Source organism: Solenopsis invicta, chromosome 2, assembly GCF_016802725.1.
Source record: "Solenopsis invicta isolate M01_SB chromosome 2, UNIL_Sinv_3.0, whole genome shotgun sequence".
NCBI lineage: Eukaryota > Metazoa > Arthropoda > Insecta > Hymenoptera > Formicidae > Solenopsis > Solenopsis invicta.
Window position 1 is genome coordinate 2,214,359 of NC_052665.1, and position 27,936 is coordinate 2,242,294.

At 37.6% G+C, this 27,936-nt stretch overlaps 2 protein-coding genes across 11 annotated transcripts in view; one reads left to right on the forward strand and one right to left on the reverse strand.

The window, feature by feature from the left end:
* The window catches only part of LOC105196478 (neurobeachin), a 233,392-nt gene extending 210,637 nt beyond the window's left edge, over nucleotides 1-22,755 (forward strand). For 6 of the 10 annotated variants that reach the window (XM_026135361.2, XM_026135360.2, XM_026135356.2 and 3 more), the window contains 15 exons: nucleotides 891-993; nucleotides 4,785-4,900; nucleotides 11,236-11,348; nucleotides 11,486-11,626; nucleotides 13,480-13,599; nucleotides 13,756-13,908; nucleotides 14,014-14,086; nucleotides 14,874-15,058; nucleotides 15,142-15,319; nucleotides 15,398-15,478; nucleotides 15,567-15,737; nucleotides 15,873-16,136; nucleotides 16,293-16,489; nucleotides 16,579-16,730; nucleotides 17,828-22,755. In XM_026135361.2, coding sequence (XP_025991146.1) covers nucleotides 891-993; nucleotides 4,785-4,900; nucleotides 11,236-11,348; nucleotides 11,486-11,626; nucleotides 13,480-13,599; nucleotides 13,756-13,908; nucleotides 14,014-14,086; nucleotides 14,874-15,058; nucleotides 15,142-15,319; nucleotides 15,398-15,478; nucleotides 15,567-15,737; nucleotides 15,873-16,136; nucleotides 16,293-16,489; nucleotides 16,579-16,730; nucleotides 17,828-17,918 — 2,138 coding nt within the window. In that variant the 3' untranslated portion in view covers nucleotides 17,919-22,755. The remainder of the gene's footprint in view (nucleotides 1-890; nucleotides 994-4,784; nucleotides 4,901-11,235; nucleotides 11,349-11,485; nucleotides 11,627-13,479; nucleotides 13,600-13,755; nucleotides 13,909-14,013; nucleotides 14,087-14,873; nucleotides 15,059-15,141; nucleotides 15,320-15,397; nucleotides 15,479-15,566; nucleotides 15,738-15,872; nucleotides 16,137-16,292; nucleotides 16,490-16,578; nucleotides 16,731-17,827) is intronic. The other 4 variants (XM_026135358.2, XM_039459670.1, XM_026135359.2 and 1 more) reach the window with 1 other exon arrangement.
* Nucleotides 22,756-23,356: 601 nt separating this feature from the next.
* Nucleotides 23,357-27,936, reverse strand: part of LOC105196460 (synaptotagmin-10) — a 35,517-nt gene continuing 30,937 nt past the window's right edge. Inside the window, exons 5-10 of the mRNA XM_011162408.3 lie at nucleotides 27,371-27,525; nucleotides 27,073-27,241; nucleotides 26,864-26,984; nucleotides 26,582-26,753; nucleotides 26,289-26,489; nucleotides 23,357-25,881 (exon numbers count right to left, since the gene is read on the reverse strand). Coding sequence (XP_011160710.2) covers nucleotides 25,878-25,881; nucleotides 26,289-26,489; nucleotides 26,582-26,753; nucleotides 26,864-26,984; nucleotides 27,073-27,241; nucleotides 27,371-27,525 — 822 coding nt within the window. The 3' untranslated portion in view covers nucleotides 23,357-25,877. The remainder of the gene's footprint in view (nucleotides 25,882-26,288; nucleotides 26,490-26,581; nucleotides 26,754-26,863; nucleotides 26,985-27,072; nucleotides 27,242-27,370; nucleotides 27,526-27,936) is intronic.

The window sequence follows — 27,936 nt, forward strand, 5'->3', positions numbered from 1 at the left end:
TTTAATTTGTCATAACTGCGCCCAATGCGAAATATAATAAAAAATAATTAAGTGGTACGCATTTGACAATTTTTCCCTATTGTGTTATAAAAGAACGAATACACATTAATCAAGAATGTCAATTTACATTGGGGAAATATTTATTAAAATTATAAGTCGGTGCCAACTATATTTTAAAATCGATTTTATATTTTTTCTTCTTAGAAGAAAAAATATAAAATCGATTTTAAAATATATACATATGTATAAAAAGATTATACATATGTAAAAAAAAGCATTTGATTTTATGTATATACATATGTATACAAATAAAACGGTTAAAATCTTTTTCTCTCTTAATTGAGATTAAAATGAGTATTTTGCTTTCGTGTACGGACAACAGTTCGGTAAATTACTAGAAAGTATTTATGGTAACCATCTCCTCGCACGCTAGCCTTTGAACTCTCAGGGGGAACGTCGCAAACGCACTCCGAACGATTGGGTCTTTTTCTCGCTTTCTATCATTCTACAAGGGAACGAGCTAATCGATTTCAAAGTTTGTAAATTTATTACATGTCTAGCTATTGTATGATAAATTGAGCACAATTATACTTATTAATTTATCAACACAATCTGATGTCTTAATAATATTAGCGTAATGATTGAAGTAGTAAGATTCGCAGAAACTAAAGTCAATGGTTCGACTTTATCTTTGCCACAATGTCTTCATTAAACTATAATTCACATTGATATTTTTATACACGTAAATACATGTCCGAAATTGAAGAGTTAGATTTCTAAAACGAGAAGAGATTTTATTTCTCTTGTTCGCCGTTCGAATGATTGACGTCGACGTATTCTCGAAACCGGACTCGCTTATAATTCACACTTTAACACCTTTTTGTCCACAGCTTCGATCCTGTTCGCGTTCTCGGACATGGCGACGGTGAAAAAGATGATCAAGGCGCTACCGCGGGTCGGTGTTGGCATCAAATACGGGATACCCCAGACTAGGTAAGCGAGATAACTGCCTAGAGGAAGGAAGCGCTTCTGCTGTGTTCCAAGGAAAGGAAGGATCTCGGAATCTACTTCCAAACATGCTCGTCGCATTCCCCCATTTCTTTGTCCCTTTCGGAAAGACGATTCCAGGGACGCATTCGAAGCGCTTCTTTCTACACAGATACATTTATCGTTTCCAATATGTTCCGACTACAAGAGCAATAAACAAATAGTGAGAATATGTTTTAATTATTAGTAAATCAAGGAAAGAATAAAAATAAAATAGAGAATACTTTTGGATAATTAATGTTGCATTGAACTGATTCTTGAAAGCAATAAAATATATCGATCGTATTGCTAATGAGTAATAATATTGAACTATGATACTATCACACACGAGTATCTTTTTTCCATTTTATTATATTACACTTGTTTTACATGTTTTTATCACATACACATCTTAAATGAGGTTTTTTATTTACTATAGTATTTTTAGACGGTACGATTTATTATGCGCATATGCTTATTATACTTCCTTATTATTTCGTTATATGTAGATGCCATTAAATTCTAAACTGAAGATACATTAAAAAGTAAAATTTTGTAGCACAATAGTGTTTTTAATATTTTATATATATTGGCATATTATTTTATTATTTATAATATTTTATCTTAGTTATTTATGCTTTTTTTGTAAGATAATTACGGTGAAAGAAACGGACATGTACACCTGAGAAAAATAAAAGTATGGCAATATTAGCGAGCGTAGAAAAGACAGCAAGGGCGCAAAATTCGTCCCTGCATGAAACTCCATGTCTTTCTCGTATTGTGATGTCGTTAAGCATCAGAAAGATTCTCGCAGGATACGAAGTCTCCCATAGGTCGGTAGGAGTTGGCGGCAAGAACAGAGGTTCGCGTATCCGCGTTTCGATCCATCCATTAGAACGTTCCTATATACGAGACAGCCGGCAAGAAGGATACGTCGGCCATAAATATACGACGGTGAACGCTGACGTTCTCTCCTCCGACTGATCTGAGGGGAGAATAAATTCCTAGTTAACCGAAATAATTATGTAAAACGCAAAATCGCGTTGTGACGTATGAAAACGTATTCATTGACGAGAAAACAATTCTTTAGTTAATGTTGAATTATCCAGCCGCATCAATTATTTTTCTCAAAGAAATGTTATAATTCTTGATAATTAATTTTAAACAAATTGAATTTTAATTTAATGAACACGTTTAGATTTTTATTGCAGTGTTGATCATATTAAGATAGTATCAAAAGTTTTAATGTTAAAAATGTTGACCTTTTCCATTTGTTACATGTAACTTTTATTAAAATTTAATACGATGGACGTAATGTATTCTATAAAATATCTCCATAGATCTCGAAAAAAATTGTTTATTATTATGTATGACACTGTATATATATAAGATCCAAAATTAACTTGTTTTGCAAGATCATCGAACATCACGTATAAAAAATGAGATTGTGTCATTTTATCATAAATATTTAACATAGCCGTTTTTCACGCTAAATATCCTTAATTCCTATGCAATTTCAATTAGCAGAAGTAAATTCATTAGTGTTTTATGTATATTTAGTTAAAATAAATCTGCTTAAAATACGATATATGGAGTACGACTGTCATAAATATATTTACATTTCAAAAATGTCTTATATAGCGGCTGACAATGAGATGTTGAGGATTTAATTTTCATAAGATCTCAATCTCCGTAAGATGCACGCGCGCCTTTGTATATTTATTTATTAACATTCCTCTCAACAATAATTAGGTGTTTTTTATTGTATCAGTGACATGTTAATTTACATCTATCGGCCGTGAACATTAATCTACTACACGGAAGTAGTACTAACGCGAATAGTTTTGAAATCGAGTCTTGATCGCACGCACGATTTATGAATGTACAACAGTTACGCTTCGTACACGTCGTCGTACTTCACACACATTTACAAGTACTTTAACTACAAATATATACATAAATCGCTGAAGAATCTAACGAATAATACATGCCGAAGTTTTTACATGAAAAAATGATTACATTTCGTTTTGACATTTATGATTCGAGAAACGCAGCCGGCACTTTGCCGATCGCATTGGAAGTTTTCACGCTCGCATGAAATTTACGCGAGATGAATCCAAAGGATTGAATTTATGCGTCCGGTCGCCGTCGTGTGCCCTCCTTTAACGTCTGAAGGACGGACGCCCGTTAAAGTCTCCTGTATAAATCCTAAATCAGCGATCCTCGCGTTCGTAAAGGCGCGCGACGGTCTTTATGGCGCGAACGCAAAGTGCCGGTGAGCGCGTCTTGACGTAATTGCCCTTGCGAATTGAGCCCGACCCGCCGTCTTAATTGCGTATCAAAGCTGATGCACCGCTCGTTTGATTCGGCAATTAAAGCGCGCCGCGCGATGCCGAGAAGCGACACGCTTAGCAACGCGGCCCGCAATCTGGCACGCAATTACGCCAGCAAACCATTTTGGCGGCAAATCATAAGTCGTCTTGGCTTGTTTCGATTACAAATATACTTCATTGTTGGCGCGTGTACAGCTCTTCGACACGATTTAAGCGTGTGCATATATGTAGATATTCTCATTTGCATATGTCTACGTAATCCTTCATATTTCAGCTTAATGAGCAGAGATATGTACGTTTTAAATATTCGTGACAAAAATAAGATGACGTGAAATTCTATATTGATATATAACATCATTAATAATATCGTTGACAACTTTGTAGTCATGCAAAAGTTAAAAATTGATTGTACGATCGCAACCATTACTTGGACTCGCGCTAGATATTAATTAAAATAATTACAATGAATTAGTCGGGGAATGACTTGATGAAACTTATACTATTTCATCTTATTTTTTATTAATTAAGTTATGATTAGTAAATATTTTTATATTTTATTAAGAAAAGTATTTGATATTTTAATAATGAAAGAACAATTTTATATTTGGTCTTATTTCTTTTTTATACTCAACGTTAATAAAAGAATTAAAACATGAATTTTGTAGTATTCTGCTACTTTATTTTCAAAATATTAAGTGTGATAAATTTCAAATTTATTGTTTCTAATTAAAAGTAATCGGGAATAGAAAAGATTTTACACAGTTTCGATTGTAGTTTTCATTAGCGGCGTATACTTAACATTTAATTTCGTTAAATGCGTAATTAAAAACTTTGAAAAATAGATGCATTATTATTTTGTTTAAAATTTGTAAAAAGTTTAATATGAAAATATAAGGGCAAACATGTTAAACAAAAAGAGAGGAGAGAACGAGAAGAAAGAAGCTACACTGAGAAAAAAAATTGGTTAAAAAACTAAAATATTTAGTCCGATACGCACAACTAAAAATTGGGTTGATTCAACAATTATTTAGTTGCACGAAAAAAGATGTCGTTTATTTATATTAATCATTCCAATTTTTTAACTAAGAATTAATTAAATCAACTCAATATTTAGTCGTGCGTATCGGACTAAATATTTTAGTTTTTCAACCAATTTTTTTTCTCAGTGTAAGTTCTTGACTGAGCTTTCGGACTCATTATTTATTTTCTACTTAGGAATCTGGAACAAATGTCATATTTGCATTAAAAACATGTTTATCTAGTTTAAGTTCAATGAGCAATAAAAGTGATTTTCTAAAAAAAAATGTGACTTGTGCCCTTTCCGCATTGATCAATTTAATTGAGTTTGATCAATCACTTATAAATATATTTTAAATATAAATGTGCGACGCGGATACTAATCGATAAAATTAATTTATTTTACAGACGGGCATCGTTGATGTCGCCGCGACAATTGATGAGAAGCTCTAACATGACTCAAAAGTGGCAGCGTCGGGAGATATCCAATTTTGAGTATCTGATGTTCCTGAACACAATCGCTGGTAAGTACCTCTACTTTAGATAAACGCGAAACGCTATCGAAATCGACCGATCGGTAGTCTACCGAGTCTGTGTTTAGATATCGATTCGAGAAAGGTGCGCGAGAGCAGAGCGAAGACGGCGGGCTTTTTTATGGGCGCACACGGGCGGATGGAGTCTGTCATGGCGCATTAGGGATGTTCTCAATCAGCCCTGTGTTCCGTTAGCTACCCCATGCGAGTAATCCCAACCTCGTGGACCCCGGTAATCCTCTCCCGAGGGACTCGCCGCGCCGCCACCACTGCCGCCGCCGCCACCCTGCCTGCGTTGTTGAGGGCGAAATGGTGGCTGTGTCTTTGTTTCTCTTCGGTTTAATATCGCCTCCCTCGCGCGTTCATCGAACCAAATCACGAAACTCGAGACACCGCCGCCCGCCGCCGGCGTCGTGTGCGCTTTTTAACGAGACAGTTCGGACGCCTCTTGACGAGTCACGGTGGCACGGCGCGCGGCGGTCTGATGATCTTAACCGGGCGCATCGTATCACTACCTTGTTTGGTCCTTTGAAGCGCACTTTCTTCCCCGGACAACATTTATGCGAGATTTAATGATACTTACGCGCAAAGCGCGTTCGTTCGTCGTGCTTTTATTACCCGTGCGCACGATAGAACAATTTATCTTTAATTTCACGGAAGAGAGAATTCAACGTGCACCATTTGTCTTCTATATTAGCGGGAGGCCTAGAAGAAACAAACGTATCATCAAACGATTCTCCTCACTTGCCGCGAGGTTCATCGACTCCCAAGAGTGATCGATCCTTTCTCTCTCTCGCTGCCCATCTCACCCCAGGCCAAGTTCCCTCGATGATAATCGTCGGCGCGCACGATAGCGTTACGGGCGGTGCGCCGATCGTCGCGGCGAAGGTATTAACCGGCGTTCGGTCGCGATTCTTGTAAACCAGTCGGTTAGACGCTCGCTCGAGCGATCGCGTCGTAAGTTACAAGCCAGGCCAGCGCGCGGGATTTATGCTCACCCACGCCCGCGGTCGGTTGGCTTGGCTTAATGACGCCGATGAGCACGGACGCGTAATTATTCGCATTTCGGCGGGGCAGTCCGCCGCGTTGCCCGGGGGTGGCCGCGCAGCCGCGTATTTACGAGGGTTATATATTAATTGCTCGAATAAATAGCCGTGGGTACCGGGGCAGCAGCGCGCTCCGTCCGGTAAAACGTCGAGACCGCGGCGGGAACCGTCTCGGTCGGAGCGAGAAGGAGAATCGATACGAAAACGAACCGGTCGTGCTGCGCCACGCCGCGCCACGCCGCGCCGCGCCGTACCGCGCCGCGCTCCTGCATATATATACGTTTTATTTGCTCCCCGCGCGTCGGTTTATTAAAAATTAATGACAGCGAATCCGATGTAAATACGATAGCCCGCATCGGCGTGGCGGCGGCGGCGAGCCGGCCGCGCGTGTACAGGGCGAATCGCGAAGAGCGATCGTCCGAGACGGCGTCGATCGATGCGAATGCTCCTTGGGGGCAAGCGTCGCGCGCGTTTTCTTAAATGTCGAATATTCATCTTTATACGCACATTCGTAATCCACTGTTACACTCTTTGTCGCTGGTCTCTGTATTGCTTCCCGCGGAAAATTATCTGTAGCGCTCTATGTGAACCACCCTGTGCAAGGTGCGTAGCAGCCGACATGGCCTGCAGCGTGCCGGTTGCAACGCAATCTGATCCTAACTCTTCTCGATATAATTGCTTTGGTCACATCCCGCGGATATCGCGATATTTTAAATCTGTTTAAATACCCCGCAATCGTGTCTCGCATATCAACCGTTTGTGCTGAACAGAGAAAAAAAGGAGAACAGGATTTACCACTCAAATGTTTGTTAAAACGGATAAAAAATGTGGAGCATAAATATAACGCGGGATGTAATCGTAGCATACGTACGAGCGTACGCATACACCCAAAGTATCGACGCATCTCTATATATCTGTCGCGTTTATTTCTCTGAGATGTATACAGCTCGTTTTGTATACGCCGAATACTGCGGACCTTTCGTCCCAGGTAGTTGCCAACAGGTCGTCGCCTTCGTTTTCGATCGTATCTAGGCTGGTCCTGCTTTGCAGTGAATTATTGCCGAGGATACGCAGCGACAGCGTGATAAAACGACCGACCGTCCGATCCATTCGCACACGAACGTCTATAATCGACACACAAATGCAGTGTAAACATCGTTTACCCCAATTCGAATAAATATTCAACGTTCTAATTTTTACGACTCTCTCAATTGCCGTTAAGTTAGGCATTATGTAAAATTTGGAAAAGAAACCGATTTTAGGGAGTAAGGCAGTATTTTGCATGCGTTTCTTCGACTCCCTTCTGTGATGCTCTTGTTGTTACATCGCGAATTAAGTATTCCGATTGTGGGTCGAATCTTAATTATGAATAAAATTTGCAAAATTATGTATTTCGCAAATATGTTTATGTATACAATAAAATTACAAATTTTTTTTGCATTTGTTAGTATTTCGTAATTTGAAATCATTTCTTCAATCGTAGTTGATACTTAAGAAAAAAATAGCAGAACGTTATCTTTAAGTATCTTTTTATTAATTCTTTGAAATCATGATAATTTCAGTAAATTTAGTATACTGAACATAAAATAACATACATTAAACGCGGATATTAATGTACATTTAATTATGCCCATAATCGGAACATAAACTTGTGTTTTTAAATATTTTTTTAAAATTCACAATCTGTTTATCTAACAAGTATATAATAATTTTCTTTTGAAATTATAATTTACTACTTACGTTGACATTAACAGTCTTCGTAAATGTTTGATCATAAAATTTACACGCATTAATGAAAATTACTTTAAATGATTTATAATTGGGATTTTATTACGGTTTGTAAACATTTTTTTTGCGAATATTGTTTATATTTCTTCTGGAATGGTGATAAAATTGAAAGGGAAAAGCAAGGGTAAGGTCTGATGTCCCTAAGACAAGAGAAACGAGTGGCGCGAGAATACGTGTGTGCGTTTATGTCACGGACATTCCGCTGTCGAGGCGCGTTTCTCGAGCATTCACTCACGCCGACGCTACCATTAATAATCACTTTGATGCATAACGCGGCTTCTCGATTATTTACGTACGGCCGTCGCTCGCGCGGCGCTCACGATTTACGGTCGTATTGTAGCGACGCGGTAGGACTTATACAGCGGCAGGCCGCGGTACGACTTTGCCGTTGCATCATTTTTTTTTTGTCAAGGGAATTAAATATCCGGCAAACTTCTTGGAGATGGTTTCAACTTAGCAGTCTCTGTCAGTTCGCGGTGTTTTAGCTCGGTAACAAACGGCCACACTGCGTCAATACTTCGAAATGTGCTCTAATAAGAAACGAATGCAGAAAAAATAATTAACATTTTGGCTATCAAACTGATATATTAGAAAAATAAATAAATATAAATACAATAAGAAATAAATAATTATTTTAAAAACATTGTATTATAAATATTATTAGCTTATTATAATTTTTTTGTTTTATATATATTTAATAATATAATGTTAACGTAAAATAAATAAAATTATTATAAACCGAAATAATAAAACTTTTTACGATTCAAACAGATATAAGCAGAACAAAGCAAATTAATAATTTTGTTTTTTATAAATCTTATGTATAATTTTTACGTTTTATTTTCTTTTTGAGGAAAAGATTTAGTCTGTCACTCAGATATAGGTGACATGCACACAAAAAAATAAATTCTTAATTTACGTATATTTTTATTTTTAAATACTATTTGTTTTCATTTAAATAGGAAATGCTCTTTTCGATTACAACTGTTCACTTGCCTCAATAATAAATATATCCGTACGAAGTATATTTTATTCTTAAGATTGTATTCTTCTAATATCATGTTGTTTTCACGGCAAACTCAATCACATTATTTGAAAGCTATTTTCTTGGATGAAGAATTACATATTTGAAAATGCGCTCGACTTATACTCGAAGCTCACTTGTTTTGCGTTCACGGGCAAGAGTGTCATGAGAATCCAGTGGATCCCAGTATCAAGCAAGGTGATTCACCCGTTGTTTGAAAATAAGTTTAGTTATTAAATCATTTAAAATTAACTAAGTTAAATTCAAAGTTATTAACTTTATTGTTTAACTTTTAATTTTTTAATTACCCAACCTTGCAAATGAATTACGAAAGTTTGTAACGTGGTGTTATACAAGAAGATCTCTCTAACAGCCGTTGCGGTCTCGTGCAGCGAAAGAGATTCCGCTTAGCCAAAGCGCGCGTGTACACCGTTTAAAGCCCATTACTAGGGTCGTTGACCGCAGACGATCTCGGCAGACAAGCGCACGTGCGCGTCGTCTGGGCCGCCTCCCCACTCTTCGTCGGCCGAGAGAGTGGGGAGGCGGCCCAGACGGCAAGCACGTGCGCTTGTCTGCCGGGACCGTCTGCGGTCAACGACCTTAGTAATGGGCTTTAAACTGCATGCACGCTCGCTTTGGCTAAGCGGAGTCTCGCTGCGCGAGACTACCGCAACGACTGTTAGAGAGATCTTATATCGCACCACGTTACAAACTCTTGTAACTTATTTGCAGGATTGGATCATTAAAAAATTAAAAATTACATAATAAAGTTAATAACTTTTAACTTAACTTAGTTAATTTCAAGTTATTCAACTTTTAACTTTAACTAGTTGTTTTTTAACACATTAAAACACATAAACTTTAATTTATTAACATTTGATTAATGTTAAAAATTTATTTGCATAAGAAAAGGTTACAAAAGAAAAAATTTTAATAGAAGAAAAAACAAAGAAAAGAAAGAAAGCGTTTAAAATGAAAAATAAAAGAAAAGGAAAATAGGAGAGCGAATATACACAAAAGACTAATAGACATTTTTATAATAATCACTGGATTAAGTGTAATATTGTGAAATTTTGATATACAAATAGAAATTTATTAAATAAAATATAATTTTTTTTTCTATTTTTCTATTTTCTATTTTTCAGGAAAAGTGTAATAGACGAATAGATATTATAAAACGTTAAATATAAAAACGAAAGAAATAAAATAATAAAAGAAGAAGGAAGAAAGAAGTTTATAAAAAATAAAAGAGAAGAAAGGAAAAAAAGAAGCAGAAGAGTTTAAAATAAAAAATTCTTATTTTAATAATAATAATCATTAATATTTTAATAATAATAATAATAATAATCATTTGTTATAAAAAGCGAAGAAGTCAAAGTCATAACCAGCATTGAAAGATTAAAGAAACATTGCATAAACATTACATTGAAACGTTGTAATATTATATGGAAGTTACAAAAGTTTTCTTTTAATTATTTTGATAATCTAACAAAATTATTTTTAGATCTGTATCCAATTAAATTTTCAGAAATTTTAGCTAAATTGTTCTTTCCGCGTATATTACCATTTTGCGTTAAATTTGTTAAACGACACGTTACACTTATAGATTTAACACAAGTCGATTGCTTAACTTATTTAATCGTTTCCGTTGCGCGATTATCACGAGTGGAGACATTTCGCGTGATATGCCGCCGAATAGGGCCGCAAAAGAAAACAAAGTAAGCGGAGCGAGGGAGAACGGTGACACACGTGTATCCGTCATGAGGGCGCCGAGTGACAAACTCGCTGACGTGCTTTAATTAGCGACAGGGAAAGAGATTAGAACTCAGCCTTGGGACCGCGCTGCCGTCACTAATGCATTTTGGGATAGGATTCCGCGGGGGAGAGAGGGAAAGCGAGAGCACGAGTAAGACCTCTAGGAGTGACAATTTCAGGAGCGATTAGCCGTCACGCTCTGAGTTATGCGCTTACTAAACGGCGCGCCGCGCCCCATTGAGCCGCACGGCGCGTTTTTCGTAAAAATAGAATCACGAACCCGGCGCGGTCTCGTGGCCGCTTTCGTCGCCCTTAGCCTTAACAGCGGGGGTGCGAGATAGATAGGAGTGACCGTGGCTCCTGAGACGCAGGGTCAGGGCGAGGAAAAAAAAGTGGGCCGGCGATTATCCGCATTAAAAACCAAACCGCAATCCTCCCGTCTATTCTTGGCAATATGTACGAGGAATTTAATTTAAGCACTTACCATCCGTCTCGACTTCCTCGTTCGTTTCTTTCTTTTTTTTTGCCTGGGATACCGTGCGATGATTTAGGTCATGTGAGACGAAGAAGAGATACATACGTGGCCATAACTTAAAAGAATTCTGCGTTCTTACTTCAGTATTTGTCGATGATAATCGTGGAATACGATTATTTAATCTAGAAATGAATTTAAAGTTCTTAATTATGAAGAAAATAAATTTGTATCTTTGCAGGCCGCACGTACAATGACTTGAACCAGTATCCTGTATTCCCTTGGGTGTTAACCAACTACGAAACGAAGGAACTCGATCTCAGTTTACCAAGCAACTATCGAGATTTGTCCAAGGTATGTATCTAGCGAATTTACATATGGCAATGAGAAAAATATATTCTGTTGATTTCTTTCTCTTCCTTAATATCGTTGCTTTACATGCAACAAATTTTTCAAAACAAACAACTAAAGAACGTTCATATATTTTACAGCCAATTGGCGCATTGAATCCGAACAGAAGAGCTTATTTCGAGGAGCGCTTCCAGAGCTGGGAACACGATACCATACCGCCCTTCCATTACGGCACGCATTATTCTACGGCGGCCTTTGTTTTAAATTGGATGATACGCGTGGTAAGTCTCTTATTACTTTGCGAAAATAACACGCTTGATATTATTTCTTTAACTTCGCTTCGTCCACAGCCGTAAAAGGCAGAGATATATCTTAATAACGATTATTATCTACATTTAATGAAGATAGACGAATTAATTAATCGTATCTATTTACATGACAAAAGCATTCGTTAAATACGAATATTAATTAGTGTAAAATATAAATCACGTCACTTTCCTCTGTCGAGATTAAATCGAAGTTTAATGCCAGACATGAAACCGCCTTTATTCATATAATGGACGTATAATTAGCTTCCAATCGCCGATTTTTGGTCTTTCCATTTACGAAGCGTGTCCAGTCCGCACCATAAATTTAAGCGACACTTTTAGTCCTGCGTGCACGCTAATTTGGGGGCGTCGGAACGCCCTCGTGCCAACGACGCCCGCCTTCTCGTTAAATATACACATTTGTTTTCTGCTGCATTTCCTCGTTCACTTGAAATTCAGGGCCTAACTGGAAAGCGTCTTTATCTCTTTCTTTATCTCTCTCTCTCTCTTTGTTCTTTTCAAAATAAAACAGTTAATATAGTTTGTATAGAAATTTTATTACGCTACATGTAAAATTCCGAATGTTATTTCTTCGTCAATTGTAGCCTCATTTTTCGCCAGTTTCACAATTATCACAGTAATTCCACGATAATGAATTAATGCAATCGATCTTAAGTAACTGAAATTAATCTAAAACATGTTTGAAGTATTCATGTTATTACCTATATTTAAATTAAAGAAAAAACGTTATTGAATTGTTTATTCAGTGTGCAACGCACTTACACGATAAAATATTGCATCGTAAACAAATTTATTGGTCTATAACCGGTGCGCTTGCTGCCTCGTTGCTTCATCCACCGAAGATACGTTAACGATCCGTTTATAGCATTATCTTGGAGCCCTAGCTATAAAAGAATAGTTTTAGGCCTGGTATGTAGCGACTAGCGAGACTCGCGTCTCTAGTAAAATGCAAAAATCGAGGTTTACGCCCGACGCATACGCTCGGCTCGAACGCCCATCGATTATGTGTGTGGCCTCTCGCTTTGCGTTCGTTCGCCTGTCAACGGAACGGATGACTGACCGAGAAACGAGAAGGGCTTCGCAAGAAACCGCGCACACAAAGGGCCGCCTATGAAGTGTCTCTAAGTGGCGGTTTAGAGTCGCGCCGCATTTTCTCCGCTCCAACTAACACTCATTCCTCTACGTCTCATCCTTATTGACATTCTGCGGGATTTACGTGCTCCCGTTAAAAGACTCAGCTAGCCGCTAGTCGATTTTACAAATAAAAAGTACAAAAATATTAATAATAAATTGTAATAAATTGTATCGATATGTAAAATTATTTTTTCAGCACTAAGATCTTGCTATGATCATGTGTTGACCGTTTCTCAATTGAAATATTCATTACTCAAGATATTATTTATAAAAATGACACTACTGTATAATGGGTTGAAGAGAAACAGGGATAGCAATTTGTAGTCCCCATAAAAATAGATTTGAAGAATTGATTTTGTTTAAAACAAAGCAGTATTTTATTATAAAATTATATATCTATTTCAAAAAATATATATTTTTTTTGCAAGATACGTGCAAATAGATTAACTAGAACTACATAATTTATTATTAAAATAATAAAGGAAAAAACATTCAAGTGTACGTATTTATTTTACATTCATCTACATTTTTTTGCGTGTCGATATATGTGGTCAGACTTGAAACGCAATTACAAACTGAAGCTAAAAATAATATTTCAAATTAAAATGATTGACAATTTTAATAGCAATACTACAATCTTAAGGATGATAACAAAAATATTATTTTCACAGGAACCGATGACAACGATGTTCTTGGCGTTGCAAGGCGGCAAATTCGATCACCCTAACAGACTATTTTCATCTATCGCGCTCTCGTGGAAGAATTGCCAGCGCGATACATCCGATGTTAAGGTTCGTTGCATTTAATTAAGATAGTCGTAAAATTTACATTCTCGTTACGCCTCGGTGAATATCCATTGTTATCGCCGCATAAATTTTCGATCGTACACGCACCGCTTGATATACTTGAAAATCGGCGGAGCTATAAATTCACCTATTCGTTAACAGGAGCTGATTCCGGAATTCTTCTTTCTACCGGAAATGTTAGTGAATAGTAACCGCTACCGTTTGGGCAGGCAAGAGGATGGTAGCTCGGTTGGCGACGTTGAATTACCACCTTGGGCTTCGTCTCCTGAGGAATTTATACGTATAAATCGAATGGTACATAAATCAACTTTTTTAAAATAAATATTAAGACAATTAAGTTAAAAAAAAATACTAATCTACACATACACAGCTTTACTTACATTTAACTCTTTTTTCTAGGCACTCGAGTCTGAATTTGTATCTTGTCAATTACATCAGTGGATCGACCTGATATTCGGTTATAAGCAGAAAGGTAAGAGCACCTTTAAAACGAGTTATGATATTTTACAGAATTCCTCGCGAATTACGGATATTAAAAGTGAATAAAGAAATTGTTTACATATTTAGATTTATGCGATGATACTGCGTAAAAAGAAATAAGATCTCTATCTCTTTTATCTAAAATAATAAAGCCTTATTGAGATATGTTTACATCGATTGCAAAATCGTTCGTGGCATTGGGTTCGGGTGATAATCCGTGAATTGAATTAATAAGTGTTTACACAATGGCAGGCGCCGCTCGCGAGCACCCAAGGTTGCGCCCTGGGTGTTGGGACAGAGGCAGTCGAGTCAAATTAGATTTCCACCGATGTTAATTGCCGATGGCGCCTCTATATCCGGCGCTTCCCCGAAGATGCTCCGTCCCGGCATCGCGCAGGAGCGAGGGTAGACGAGTGGCGTACGAGCGTAGCGCGCGCGTATGGAAGGAATTAGTTTTTAGTTAGCTTTCTCTCTCTCTCTCTCTCTCTCAGTCCCTGTCCCGACCAATTAAGCACGTGTGCCGAGCGCGACAATGCGTCCCACCCGTAATATGCAACACGTTTACGGTAGCAGCCGGTAGCACGAAAGTGGAGCCAGCCGGAAATACCGAGCACAAGCAATCGTCGAGAAAGCGCTCTCAGAATCGTTTTCGAAGAATGCATATTATGTTTACGCGACGTGACGACAACGCACGGAACAAAATCGTAAAACTGCAGCGGAAAGTAAACGCGCGTTAAATATCTTCGCCCAACATCTTTGCTTACATTGTTACTTCACAGGCCCAGAAGCCGTACGTGCCACCAACGTTTTCTACTATTTAACGTACGAGGGTAGCGTGGAATTGGACACGATTACCGATCCAATGATGAGGGAGGCCATAGAGAATCAAATTAGGAATTTTGGACAAACGCCATCGCAACTCTTGATGGAGCCGCATCCCCCGAGAAGCTCGGCGATGCACTTGGTATGATTGATATTTCAACGTTTACGGATGACAAAGTAGTTTTACATGCGATCTTATAAAAATAATCGATAACACTTTTTTAGTCACCAATGATGTTCTCGAGCATTCCGGACGACGTGTGCATGACTATCAAATTCCCGTCTAATTCGCCGATCTGTCACATCTCGGCTAACACTTATCCTCAACTGCCACTGCCATCGGTTGTAACGGTAACTACCGGACAGCAGTTTGCTGTTAATCGGTGGAATACCAATTACGCAGGTAAAGTAATTTTCTACACGCACTCCCGGCATTTTTTTCTCATTGCCTCATGGTTATTGCAATTTACAACTTTTGTAGCCTCCGTGCAATCTCCGAGTTATGCAGATACACCTCAGGCGCAGGCTGCCAATCAACCATTGTCCATGGATCCTGTTCTTTGTGAGTATACGTGCACGTACAGACGAGCAACGTTTTACAAGATAATGTATCGAATTGTATATACTAATTAACAATGCTATATATTTAGCTCAAGCGGCAAATAGCTCGAATCCAACGTTACAACGTCGACATCTAGGCGATAATTTTAGCCAGAAGCTCAAGATTCGCAGCAATTGCTTTGTTACAACTGTGGATAGTCGATTCTTAGTGGCCTGTGGATTTTGGGACAACAGCTTCCGCGTCTTTTCCACCGAGACAGGTGAGTTTTAACATTTTACAATTGAGATTGTACGTTACAACGCATCAGACTGATAATCAATGTATAAAATAATTTTTAATCTACGTGCTTTTTCACACGATGAAGCTCTACAAAAGAAGAAATTATTATTTGCAGCAAAAATCGTCCAGATAGTATTTGGTCATTACGGAGTCGTCACTTGTCTATCACGCAGCGAATGCAACATTACTTCCGACTGCTATATCGCATCCGGTAGCGCTGATTGCACTGTCCTCCTTTGGCATTGGAACGCAAGAACACAGACTATCGTCGGTGAGGGTGAAGCGCCGGCGCCACGTGCCACCCTTACGGGTCACGAACAGCCTGTGACGGCCGTCGTCATATCCGCCGAATTGGGTTTGGTTGTCTCCGGATCGCATTGTACGTATCACAAGTTGAAAAAAGAATGAATTCTAGGAGAAAGATACTGAAAAATAATTTTTGTGTTATAATTAGATGTTCTATATGAACTGATAACGCTTGATCTTGAAAGGATTTGATTGATTTTTAATACTGCGAATAATTTGTTGTTATCAGATGGACCAGTACTCGTCCACACTACTTTCGGCGATCTCCTACGATCGCTTGAAGCACCAAACGGATTTTCATCCCCTGAGAACATTGCCATGTCACGTGAGGGTATCATTGTGGTAAATTATGAACGTGGACACATAGCAGCCTTCACTATAAATGGAAAGCGTCTTCGTCACGAGTCTCACAATGATAATTTACAGGTAACTTCCACGATTAAATTTAATTTTTTGGTAATTCTTGTGTAATTGTATTGATACCCCTTGTTTTATTTTATTTTATTTTTTTTCAGTGTTTATTACTGAGCAGAGATGGCGAATACCTGATGACTGGAGGTGACAAGGGGATCGTAGAAGTTTGGCGAACTTTCAACCTTGCTTTACTTTATGCATTTCCTGCATGCGAAAGCAGCGTGCGCTCTCTCGCGCTCGCTCATGATCAAAAGTAAGTGAAATCGACATTCCAGATTTCTTAATATCTTGAAATTTTTTTAGATTTGTATTCTCAATTTGCTTTTATCGATATATTTATTTTGATATTTTATAGTATATATGTAACGTAAACTAAAGTCTGTTTCCACCTCCTATATTTTGGAAACGGTTTAAAATTGTAACTACAAAATATGTATTCAATCATTTCTAAGATAGACGAAGGCGAATTGGATCACTAGAAGTTTTGGGACAGTTATTATTAGTTTTTTATACGATCTGTTTTATCATGCTAGTTACTTCTGCGCGCTCTTTTTGCATTGGAAACAATAAACAACATTCTGTGTAATTCAGTTTTAGTTGATAATTCGCAGCGTAGAGATCGTGAAAGCGTGAAATTTTATTTCTCATAAAATCACGATTCCAAATTTGTGAATTTAATGATGTATTCGACCAAGGCGAGACAAAAAAATACCGATACCGATTTACTCTCGACTAAAACAAATTGAAGAAATTTTCTCTTCTCGACGACCTAAGTTTCTTACTTCTCGATATTATTGAACTTTATGTTAAAATATTCGAGACTATCTCATTTTATAAAAAGATAGCATATTATTTATGATTAACATATAAAAGGAAATAACGAAACGAGAGACGAAAAGAAGCAAACAACAGATAATAATTTTGGAAATAATTATCTTAAACAAGTTAAGAAATTGAAGACAATTTTGAGATTTTTATATTAAAATACATTAAAAGAGTTTATTTCTTTTTTTTTTTTTTCTTTTAAACTGGTAATCAGCTTCGTCTTCAGCGAATTGGACATTTTTTTTTTTTAATTTTTTTTGTTGTGCGATAAGAAATGTTTATGTATTATCTTAGTACATAAAATTTAAGCCAAAGATATAAAGATTAAGAATTTATAGTAAGACTTAATAATGAAATCAATTTTTTATTATTTTTCTACCTATAAAGAAAAATTAATTCGATTTACCTCGGTCTACCCTATTCCCTTACAATACAATGCGATATTTGCACAGTTTTAAGAATCCAGAAAATTGTATTGTTGTATAATGTGAAGGGCATAAACATACACCTATTTTTTTCTTACAGGTTTCTTCTAGCTGGTCTGGCAAATGGGTCCATTGTGATATTCCACATCGACTTTAACAGATGGCATCACGAGTTCCAGCAGCGTTACTGAAATTACGACTTCCTCTTTGCCTAAGAAGGCAAGATGCACCCTCCCCCCCAAAAAAACAAACTCCTTGCGCTTAACTTTCCATATACTACAACAACTTCGAATTTACATGTATTTCTCGGACAAACGGCGCTTGTCGTGTGTTCGATTTCCTGTGGATCGTTCACGAGTCTACCGAATGTACGGGGGCACTATATATTATTTGCGCGACATTTGTATACGGGCCAGCTTCTCGTCAGACTATCCTTAGATTTGCCGCAATTTATGATACGCAAAGTATATTCTATCTCAGTCGTTTCGGATTAGATGCAATGATCGCGGCAATGAAACGAATGTGATGCACTGCGAATTTTAACGTTTAGCAATAAACTCGCTTTCGTGGCTGCGTGCAGTGCTTCCGTGTAAAGGAGGTCGAGCGGAGCGTGATACTGAGGGCGAGGTGCAATCAGAGTTCCGGCCGTTTTATCCCGCGTAATTGCCGAGTGGACGTCAAACCACGTCGCAAAGGAAAAGCTTGTAAAAGCGTGAAAACTATCACAGCGTGCCGCTCGAAACGCTAGTCAATTAACGAAGACTCGGATCTACCTACGTTCGCGAGTGTTCGCGCGATTTCTTCTCACGCGACGCGGTGAAAAAGGCACGTGTTATTCCTGATATAGTATATCGGAAGAAAAATGATGACCACGCCGACATGCGAAGAGAGAAACCGCGTCGATGAGAGACGGCAGAGCTGAACATTATTTTTATGCCTGGAACTGCACGTGGATTTGGCCCACGATATCCTAGCATTTAAATGTCCAATTGTAAATACGGATATGTAATTCTTCACGTTATACATATATACATACACACGTGCATACACGCGCGCTTTATTCCGTATAATTAGAGGGGCGAGGAGGAGGAGGCGAGAGGCGTGTGTAACTATCGCGAGAGGTTTGCATTGTATTCTTCTCAGACGTATTAATGTCGCTCACGTCGAACTTTTTGGCTAAGCACCTTGTACGTTTAGTTCGGACTACATGCACGCGAACGCACCGCGTTATCACTGGTACCGATAGCGCCGGTAGAGATGCTTCGCGGGGAAAACCAAGTCGCTGATCATTCTCCCGGCCGCGGTATTAATCCCCCCCCCCCCTTTCCCCGTCGCCGCCATCGCCGCCGCCGCAACACTTTCTACACCCTGATGTTCGCGTCCTTCGAAAGAGATCCTAATTTTTATCAAAGCCGTCCAGCTTAACTTTTTGCGAGGATATTTCTTAGTATTTTCGCACGCGACGTATATTAATCAGCAAAGCAAGTTATTTAGGCTAAAGTAACATCCCGAATTCATCCTTAACATTCCGCGACTTGTCGAGGATCGCGTTTGTGTGTTTGAATGCGTCGGTGATCTCTATAAGATGACTCGAGTGACGATAGAGTAGGATATACGCGAGACGAGAGAAAGAGTGAGAGAAAGAGAGAGCGTAAAATGTGAGAATGAAGAAGAAAGAAAGCAGACGTGCACCTTAACACGCAACAACGATGGGGAAGAAGATGCTTGATCACGCATAGAAGCGATAGAATTACTAGCATGACTTTCGTTCGTACGTCATCGTAGAACATGTGATAGTCTTGTAGTGTTACTACAGAGTACTATTGTCATTCTGAGCCTTGTGTATTTCGCGAGCTAGTCGTAGACACAGGACACCGTATAAGTATAGCCTTCAGTTGTTCGTACGTATTCCGGACAGTAGTAGTGTATTGTCGTCAACTTTATTTTAATCATGTATAACAAGTAATTACTTAATCTATCTAAGGAGACAGCGAGGGATAGGAAAACCGTTTTTGTTGTTGTTGCTTCATAGCCATACGACGATGTTGGGTGTATTTTCGAGGTTACCACGACAGTGGTTACAAAATCTTTGTGTGCGAAAGAATGATGGGGGGTGCAAGAACGCGGAGATAAAAGAATGCGGGAAAGAAATGTAAGAAAACGTAGTTTTTATTCGGATTTTACGCTGTGAATCTACAATGCATTGTTACAATTTACACTTGCATCAATTAGTATTTGCTTTACTTAAAACAAAATGAAATGTCTTCAATTTTAGGAGAATACGTTTGTCATACGTTACGGAGTGATAAAAACAAAAGAGTGATGAACAAAACTCCAGAATATATTAACGCGAGTTTTTAAAATCTAAAACGCATCTTTAATAAATCTGGGCAGTTAAACAATTTTATTGATTAGCACTGTACATGGTGTTTGGTACGGAAATGGCAAGGAACAGATTTCTCCGCACCTCGATACGTGTTCTAGTCAAGAATTACCGTCGAATTGCTGTCGTGAATCACCTGCGATCCTCAGCATTTAGGTATCGATACACTTAAAAAGATATGCCGTACTGTTTACGTGTAGTTGTATAAAGTAAATGCATAGTGCCGTCGTTCTTAGCGATCAATCACCAGTGGGCTTGCGAGATCACGGTAGCGTTACGGTCGTAATATCGATTCTTGCTGTGCGCCGGACGATCAAGAAGGAGACCGATCTCTCGTAAATTGATCGTCGGGTAATCGTACAATTTTTAAATGTATAGGAGAATGTTACGTGTGCAACGTGTTAATAATGGTGTATTGCCATTCGTTATGGGCGTGCTTCTGCATGATTGTTCGTGTCGTTTCGTTCGCGCGAAAGAATGAGGCATAAATGAGAGGAAGGAAGAACGAGGGAGGAGGATAGGGATGAGGACACGGATGAGGTGCCGAAGGTTCAGGGTTGTGTCTGGGTGCTTTCAACAATATTGCTAATTTTTTTACGTGTGGAAACGAATTTTTATGTCACGCGTGTAAATGTTTACTCGATGTATAGGCGCACTATCGACACTTTATTTTCGCCACGGTGAGAGAAATACGAGGAAATGGTTAAAAAAAAGAAAAAAAAGAGAATCACACGACATTCCATCTGCATTTCCTGCTTTTAGCCGATTTATAGTCTGCATTTGTTCATCTATCTAGATCGACCGGGCTGTGGAAGGAAGAAAGATGAAATTGGCAAAGCACACTCCTTGTTCATAAAATAGTCAAATTAAATGAAAAAAAAGATGTAATTAAATTGCGAGATAATGAGGATGATTTTAACGACGCGTGGTAGCGAGTTTGACGTGTATTCAGCTAGGCAGCACGCAATTTTTCGCAATTACTCAACGAACGCGAAGGCAGCGTAATGGATGAGAATGCATCGGGGTGACATAAGAAGTCGCATAAGAGAGAAGAGTTTTTATATTTGTTTATAGATGTGTGAGAATGTGCTGCACTCTTTAAGCAAGTTGTTAGTGAATTCCCTCCATATTGCTAATAAACATAAAAAAAGTTAACTCAGATCGATTTCTGTCCGTACTTGAAAACATTCAGTACATAAAAAAAAAATAAATATTGCTACTATTTTAAATAACGCTAAGTACAACGCTACAAGAGTTTGCCTATATTATTATTACGATTACGATTTATTGTCGTCATTATTATTAATATTCTTAATTATTATACGATTGTGGCTACATTAACGTACTTAATATCGACGGCTACCTATATAGGAGCATAGATTTGTATATTCGTCGGATAAGGCCCTTAATGTTTGCGTGTTAAGTAATAATTTTACTTATCGACACTACGATTACGAGGAGATGAACGTAATAAGAAGAACTGTGTAAAGTTTTATCCGGTTCATACGTGCCGCGAGCTGCCCGTAGACAAGTACTTACATCTATAGATTAATCGACGCGTCTGTAATGTTAATAAGCGTAATCACGGGCGGGACAGGAGAGATAACAACGCTGCAAAACACATACACACACGTACACATACGCGGATATAACACTCAAAACGCTTACTTATTAGGCTCACTTTTATCTACTTGAAGACCTGGTTTAAAGTCTCTCAAAAGTTATTTAAGAGCAACGCAGGAGAGAGTCAGCGTATGAAGCTGTAGCGGGAAAGCTCACGCGGAATTTCGAATCGATCCGTCTCGATTCTCACGAGGGAGGATCGTAACCAATTAGTAAACGAGAGAGCTTTTGTCGACGCGTACGATCCAGTTTTTTTACAACATGATACACGAAAGTCAATATAACACGTAAGCCGTAAAGTTGGAGCAGCCTCGATCGCGCGGACTCAAGAGAGGGGCTCGTCGAGCATCGTTTGCACCAATGTTTTATAAGCACCGACTCGTTTTTCTTTCCTACCTCGATCTGACGCGACCCGGTCTGACTTCGTGCGTGGATCACCGGTCGAGCTCTTCCAATTTACGGATCACCCGTTTAACTGCACGATTACATCTCGTCAGGATCGAGCCTCCTACCGACTACGGGCGTCCTTTGCATCCTTCGGAAGTTGGAGTGACGCGCGCGCGAGAAGAAGAAAGAGAATGAGAGTGTGACCAAACAATTGTGTTCCGCGAACGAAATGTAGTTAGTGGCCTAATTGTTTTGCCAGCGATGTTAGAGCACGTCCGTGACGGTTCGACGCTCGATCGGTGGATGTAGGATGGACCGAGCGCCTCCGTGTCGAACGAATCTCGACACTTGTATTGATTTTCGGCGAAGCCAAACCGTAATCACGGGCACCTCGTCATTGACAGGAGAGATACGCGGTACAGATTATAATTCCCGCCACTTTTAAAAAGTACTACTAGATAGAAAAGTACTTAAGTCGTTGCTACATACCAGTATATATAAGCTCTATCGCTTATTTTATACTTAGAAGTATTGTAATGTTCGATTAGAGGTAATATAATGGGAAAGTTGTATCTTAGCGTAAGGTAGAATAATCTGTAAAGATAAGTAGTCAAATAAATGAAAAGTACATTTGATGTTGCAGACGATCTTTTTTCTTTATAACTCAGATTGATAAACTCGATGCAGTTTTAAGCAATGTCAGATACTTGCAAAAATTAGGATATTAAAGCCATAATGGGATACTATTGATTCATGAAGCTGCTCTGCAAGCTCCTTTAATAGTTGGCGAAGCCAAATTTTCGTTGAACAATGTTTTATAATATTATTTTCTATTTCAATCAGAAAGTGAACTATTATTGACATAGTAATCCATTTTTGAATTTTTCATATTACTTCTACAGACAACAACGGACTCAATATTTTTTTCATAGGTCTCACAAATCAGTTTTTTAGATATTATAGCAATTTTACTTTTATTAAAATAGTAAAGCATGCAGCGAAACTGAATTTTATTTAATTTTAGTCGTGTTAAATGAAAACGTTTTGTTCGACAAACTACAAATTGTCAACTATCAATTTCGATAGAGTATCATTTCAAAATGAAAAACTTAAAAATATTTAATTACTAAATCGTTACTACAACAATTTATTTGTGACCTCATAAACTTTTGCGAGCACCTGAAAAATACTAAAATTGAACAAGTAGGATGGAAAGGTGAAATTGAAACGTAACGCTCTCTCTTGTTGCCGATTTATTTATGTTATTCACGATCATAACAGGGAGCACTGTATGGGTGTACTCAAATATACAATAGATATGTACTCGTTAGAAAAGTATACACGTCGTCCGTACCAACATTATTGTTACTTGCCCATAAGTTAATTGCATACGATCGCTTTCATAATTAGAGTAGGTATTAAACAGATTACTCATCCCTCGACAGTCACAATAAGTCCGATATAATTTTTAACGTACATTCATTTGCATATATTTTTGTCTTGTTCATATTCATAGACATGGACAAGATATATTCACACATACACAAGATATATTCATATTTTATAATCCAGCACACAGACCATTTACATTTCAAAGCCGATATACTTTATCATTTATGAAACAGTGACCTAATATTCGAAGCAATAAAAAGAAACATTAAATTTTTCATCGACGCATGCGTAATAAAAACTGAAAGCTTACTTTAGTATTCTCCCGTATATCCTCAGAGCGATTTAAATAATTTTATAATAACATTAATGAAGAGATTACATTTTGCGTCGCACATTTTTTGTGCAAGTACAGATTCTTCGGACTCGTTTAAATACTACTCTCAATATGGGAGCGATGCTGTTCCATTTATTACACGAAGTTATTTGAGAAAGCTCAGTCCTGTGGTAGAATACCCCACTTGTACGAAAAATACAATAATTTTTTTTCCCCTTTCTTTCCCTATGGGTATCGCTGGAACAACGGAGTAGATGAAAAATTCTTCGAGGATTCGGAGAGACTCACGGACTTGTAGGCGAGAGAAAGGCATACAGTCGAAATATATTGACTCGAAATAGGGGGATATACTCTAGGATTACTATGGCGCGTCGGCTGAAGTTTCTATATCAAGCATGTGATTAGAACGTACTATCATTAATCACACTACTTCTGCTACATAATTACTTTTTCTTGGCACACTTTCTTGCTAGTCAATATGTCACTCATATATATCACCTCAGCTTTGATATTATGTTCAATTATCTACGGTTTGCGTAATGTTAGTCTACGTATGTATAGATTGTGTGTACCATTGTGGCGTAATTGCAGCTTTTTCACGCGACTGAAAATCGCTTAAGAAACTTAAAATCACAGAAACATTTTAATAAAAAAAATTTTAAAGAAAATTTAAATGCAATATAATTAAAAAATTCTGTCAGTACGTTTTCATTTCACGTCTTATAAAATATTGGATATCCAATTTCTCATCCATTTTCCAGAAACGCCCATATTAAATTTCCTCGGTACACAGATTCTCTTCATACATTCTGTGAAAACGTCACCGGATAAATGTGTTCTTAGAAATACGTTAATAAAGCAAAATTTATACAGACTTGTTAAAGACATTCGCAAGTTTGGCCAAATGCAGCTCACCAAAAAGTTGAATAATTTTCTCTGGAAACTTATTCTACGTTAAATCTCCTATTATCTGTAGAATACCATTTTGATTATATTTTTAAAAATTCATACACGTAAATGATAAATATATTCGTATAAGTTAAATTATAAAAGGATCGCACTGTTTGCCCATTTTTCTCTTTACGAATTAACTTATACGACGTGTATCATTATTTATTATCAAGTTCGCCAGCATCGTAGCCGAGTAGTCGCATCAGTATGCAAACGTATATTATACGTATGTACGAAGCAGCTATTTGATATACATACGTGGTCTCTGAGACCACGTGTATTACTTGTACGTACATGTATGACAGTATACGTATGTGTTGAGATACATTATCACAAACAGTGCCCGCTTGTGTCGAGCATTATGTTTAAACATATATCACATTATATAATAGAATATTTGCGCAGAAGTGGTAGCGAGAGAGTGAAATAATAAACGATGCAGCTCCAACGCTATCTATACTACCTTAGACATCTACCGTTCGGTTGTGCTCTCTGCCGCTAAATATGATCCATCCCTCGCCTAAATCTGCCTGCGTACGTCCGCCACATCTTTATCGAGGATAAGGCCTTGTACTCCTCACGCTTGTATTCGTCTTCTATAAAAACTTACTTTATCTGACCTCGCGCTTTAGATCTAGAACATTTAAGCTACCGTCATGCTCAACATCACGTATGATAAGGGATGATTCTACTAAGGGGATACTGTAAATACAACAATCTTGCGTTTGAAACGGTGTGGGTCCAGCCCGCACCATCGCGAGCAGCAGCTCGAAAGACAAAGCAACGAAAATTTATCTCGTTTCCATCGCGATTGCCATCGAATCGCCGGGAATTGAGCAAACATATGTTTCGCAAGTGATCAGTTTTTTCGTTACGTCGGATCGTTTCTTATTTTATGCCTGCTGCACGAGGTAAGATTGCATAGCATGGAGTTTGCCTTCCGGCCTTCCTTCGAGACAGAGGTTGTACTTAAGTCAGTCAAGCGATGTGCATTAAATGACGACAGAAGGAGACGATGTCCAAGCCGACGTCCGACAATATTTGCGAACTTCTATAGTGTTTACTTTCTGCTTCTTGTCTTCATCTGCAATGTGAATAAAAATACTGAATTTCCACCACATTGTTGTGTAAAAATTCAAGTTTTTATGTAGCTATTAGTCTCCAATTAACTTTCTAGAGGCCACATTTGTCTTGTTATAAAAAAAAATTTTTGTCCGATTTTACTTGAGAAATCTCGTAAGTAAAGAATCTATTGATATTTTATTTCTTTATTTAAATTTATTGACGCCTAATCTGTTTGATAGTATTTTAATGATCAATGCTACATACACTTATATTTTTGGTTTTTAAGTGTAATTAAACTAAAACTCGAATTTATTGATACATTCCGATATTTTAATATGAAAAGTAAAGGTTGCAGGTATGCAGCGCTTACTGATCCCTCGAGAATTATATCACAAACTAATATTCGCGCTCAGAAACTAAACTCACCTGCCGTTTAAACAGCTCAGGCTTACTGGGAGTGGTCCCGAATCTACGGCTGGAATATGGCCAGATACAGTCTCCATTAACGGGTACCATTGTGCTACCGGTTTTCGTGGATTATCTAGCATTTCTAACCAATGATCACGGCCAACTCCAATGAAACTCGACCCAATCGCGGTGCAGCCCATCAACTCGTTCGATCCGATTCTGAGGTGTGTAAAATATTAAACTTTGCACTTGTACTTTAACAAACAAACAAAAAAAAAAAAATTAAAATGTACTAGAAAAAATGTTCTTACCTGTCATAATCAATTACTTTCACTATGAGACTAACGTCTTCAATGTTACCCGCGGGAACGTCAAAAACGAGCGCCTCGTTGTAGACAGGATAAAGAGTGTTCTTCTTCACCGTTGTCTTTTTCTTCTTTATTCTTTTGCCTTGGCATAGCAGATAAACTTTCACATACGGATCTAGAGAAAACACATTTGATCAATTATAAATTATATAATGATAATATCTCGAGCAAAATTTTTTTAATAACATAAACGCAAAAAAATATTTGATTCCATTCTGCACGGACCTGATTTGCCGGTTATATCCATTCCCTTTAGATTTCTGGCTTTAACAACGGTTAATGTCAACCGACCGGCCGTTGGTAGATAGCATAACGATAACATCAATTCTCCCAAATTAACTTTCTCCTGTGTAAAATACGGAAAAGTTAAAGTTACATCCGAAATAGTCGCGTTCTAAGATAATTAGCTATATATCTCGCGCAAATTAAGGTACCTGCAAAGCACAGAGGATCTCCATCGTGTATTCGATTTCTTGCTCGAGATCGGTGCAATCTAAGAGTTCCTTAAGAACTACTTGCCCAATGAGATCGTGACGTGAAAACCGATCAAAGTCGTAAACTGAGAATTGCAAGTAACGTTCCCTCAATTCTTCATGTGACACGCTGATAAAAGAAATTACAATGTCATTATCAAACGTTGCGTTTTAATTTCTTTCGCATAATTATATAATTTAGCATTATATAACTGAGAAAAATTTTTCAAATGAATTACAATTGCAGAAATGTCTTTACCTAAAGATGAATGTTTCATTGAATACTGGGTTCAAATTCTTTCGATGTACTTTCGTCTGAAACTTTTTCTTCCTATCTGGCAACAGGTACACCTTGACGTATGGATCACTGCTGCCCGTTACATCCTTTATTGGCAATTCGTGAGCTTCCAGAACCTAATATTCCAGAACGAATCAAATATTATTCAATTTAATAAAATTAAATGAATATAGGATAGCATAAACAATATATCTTGTTTTAAAGAGATAGAGATTAAGAATAATAAGGTATCTGGTTCGAAGGCACATTATTATATTTTTTTAAAAACCTTATTAAGGGAATTTTTTGTATTCGGTTTTTAAAAACTTTATGAAATAGTTTAATCAATGAGTTTTTAAAAACTAAATGAATTATGTGAGCTTTATTTAACCCAGATATTTTATCGGTAATATTAAATGTAATTTTTATCTTATACGCGTTTAGATTTACAGTGATAAAAAAGAGTTAATTGAATTATTGTATAATCGGTGTAAAACCTAATTTTTTTTCCTAAATAACAGCTTTTTGAAATACGTTACGTTTTTTTT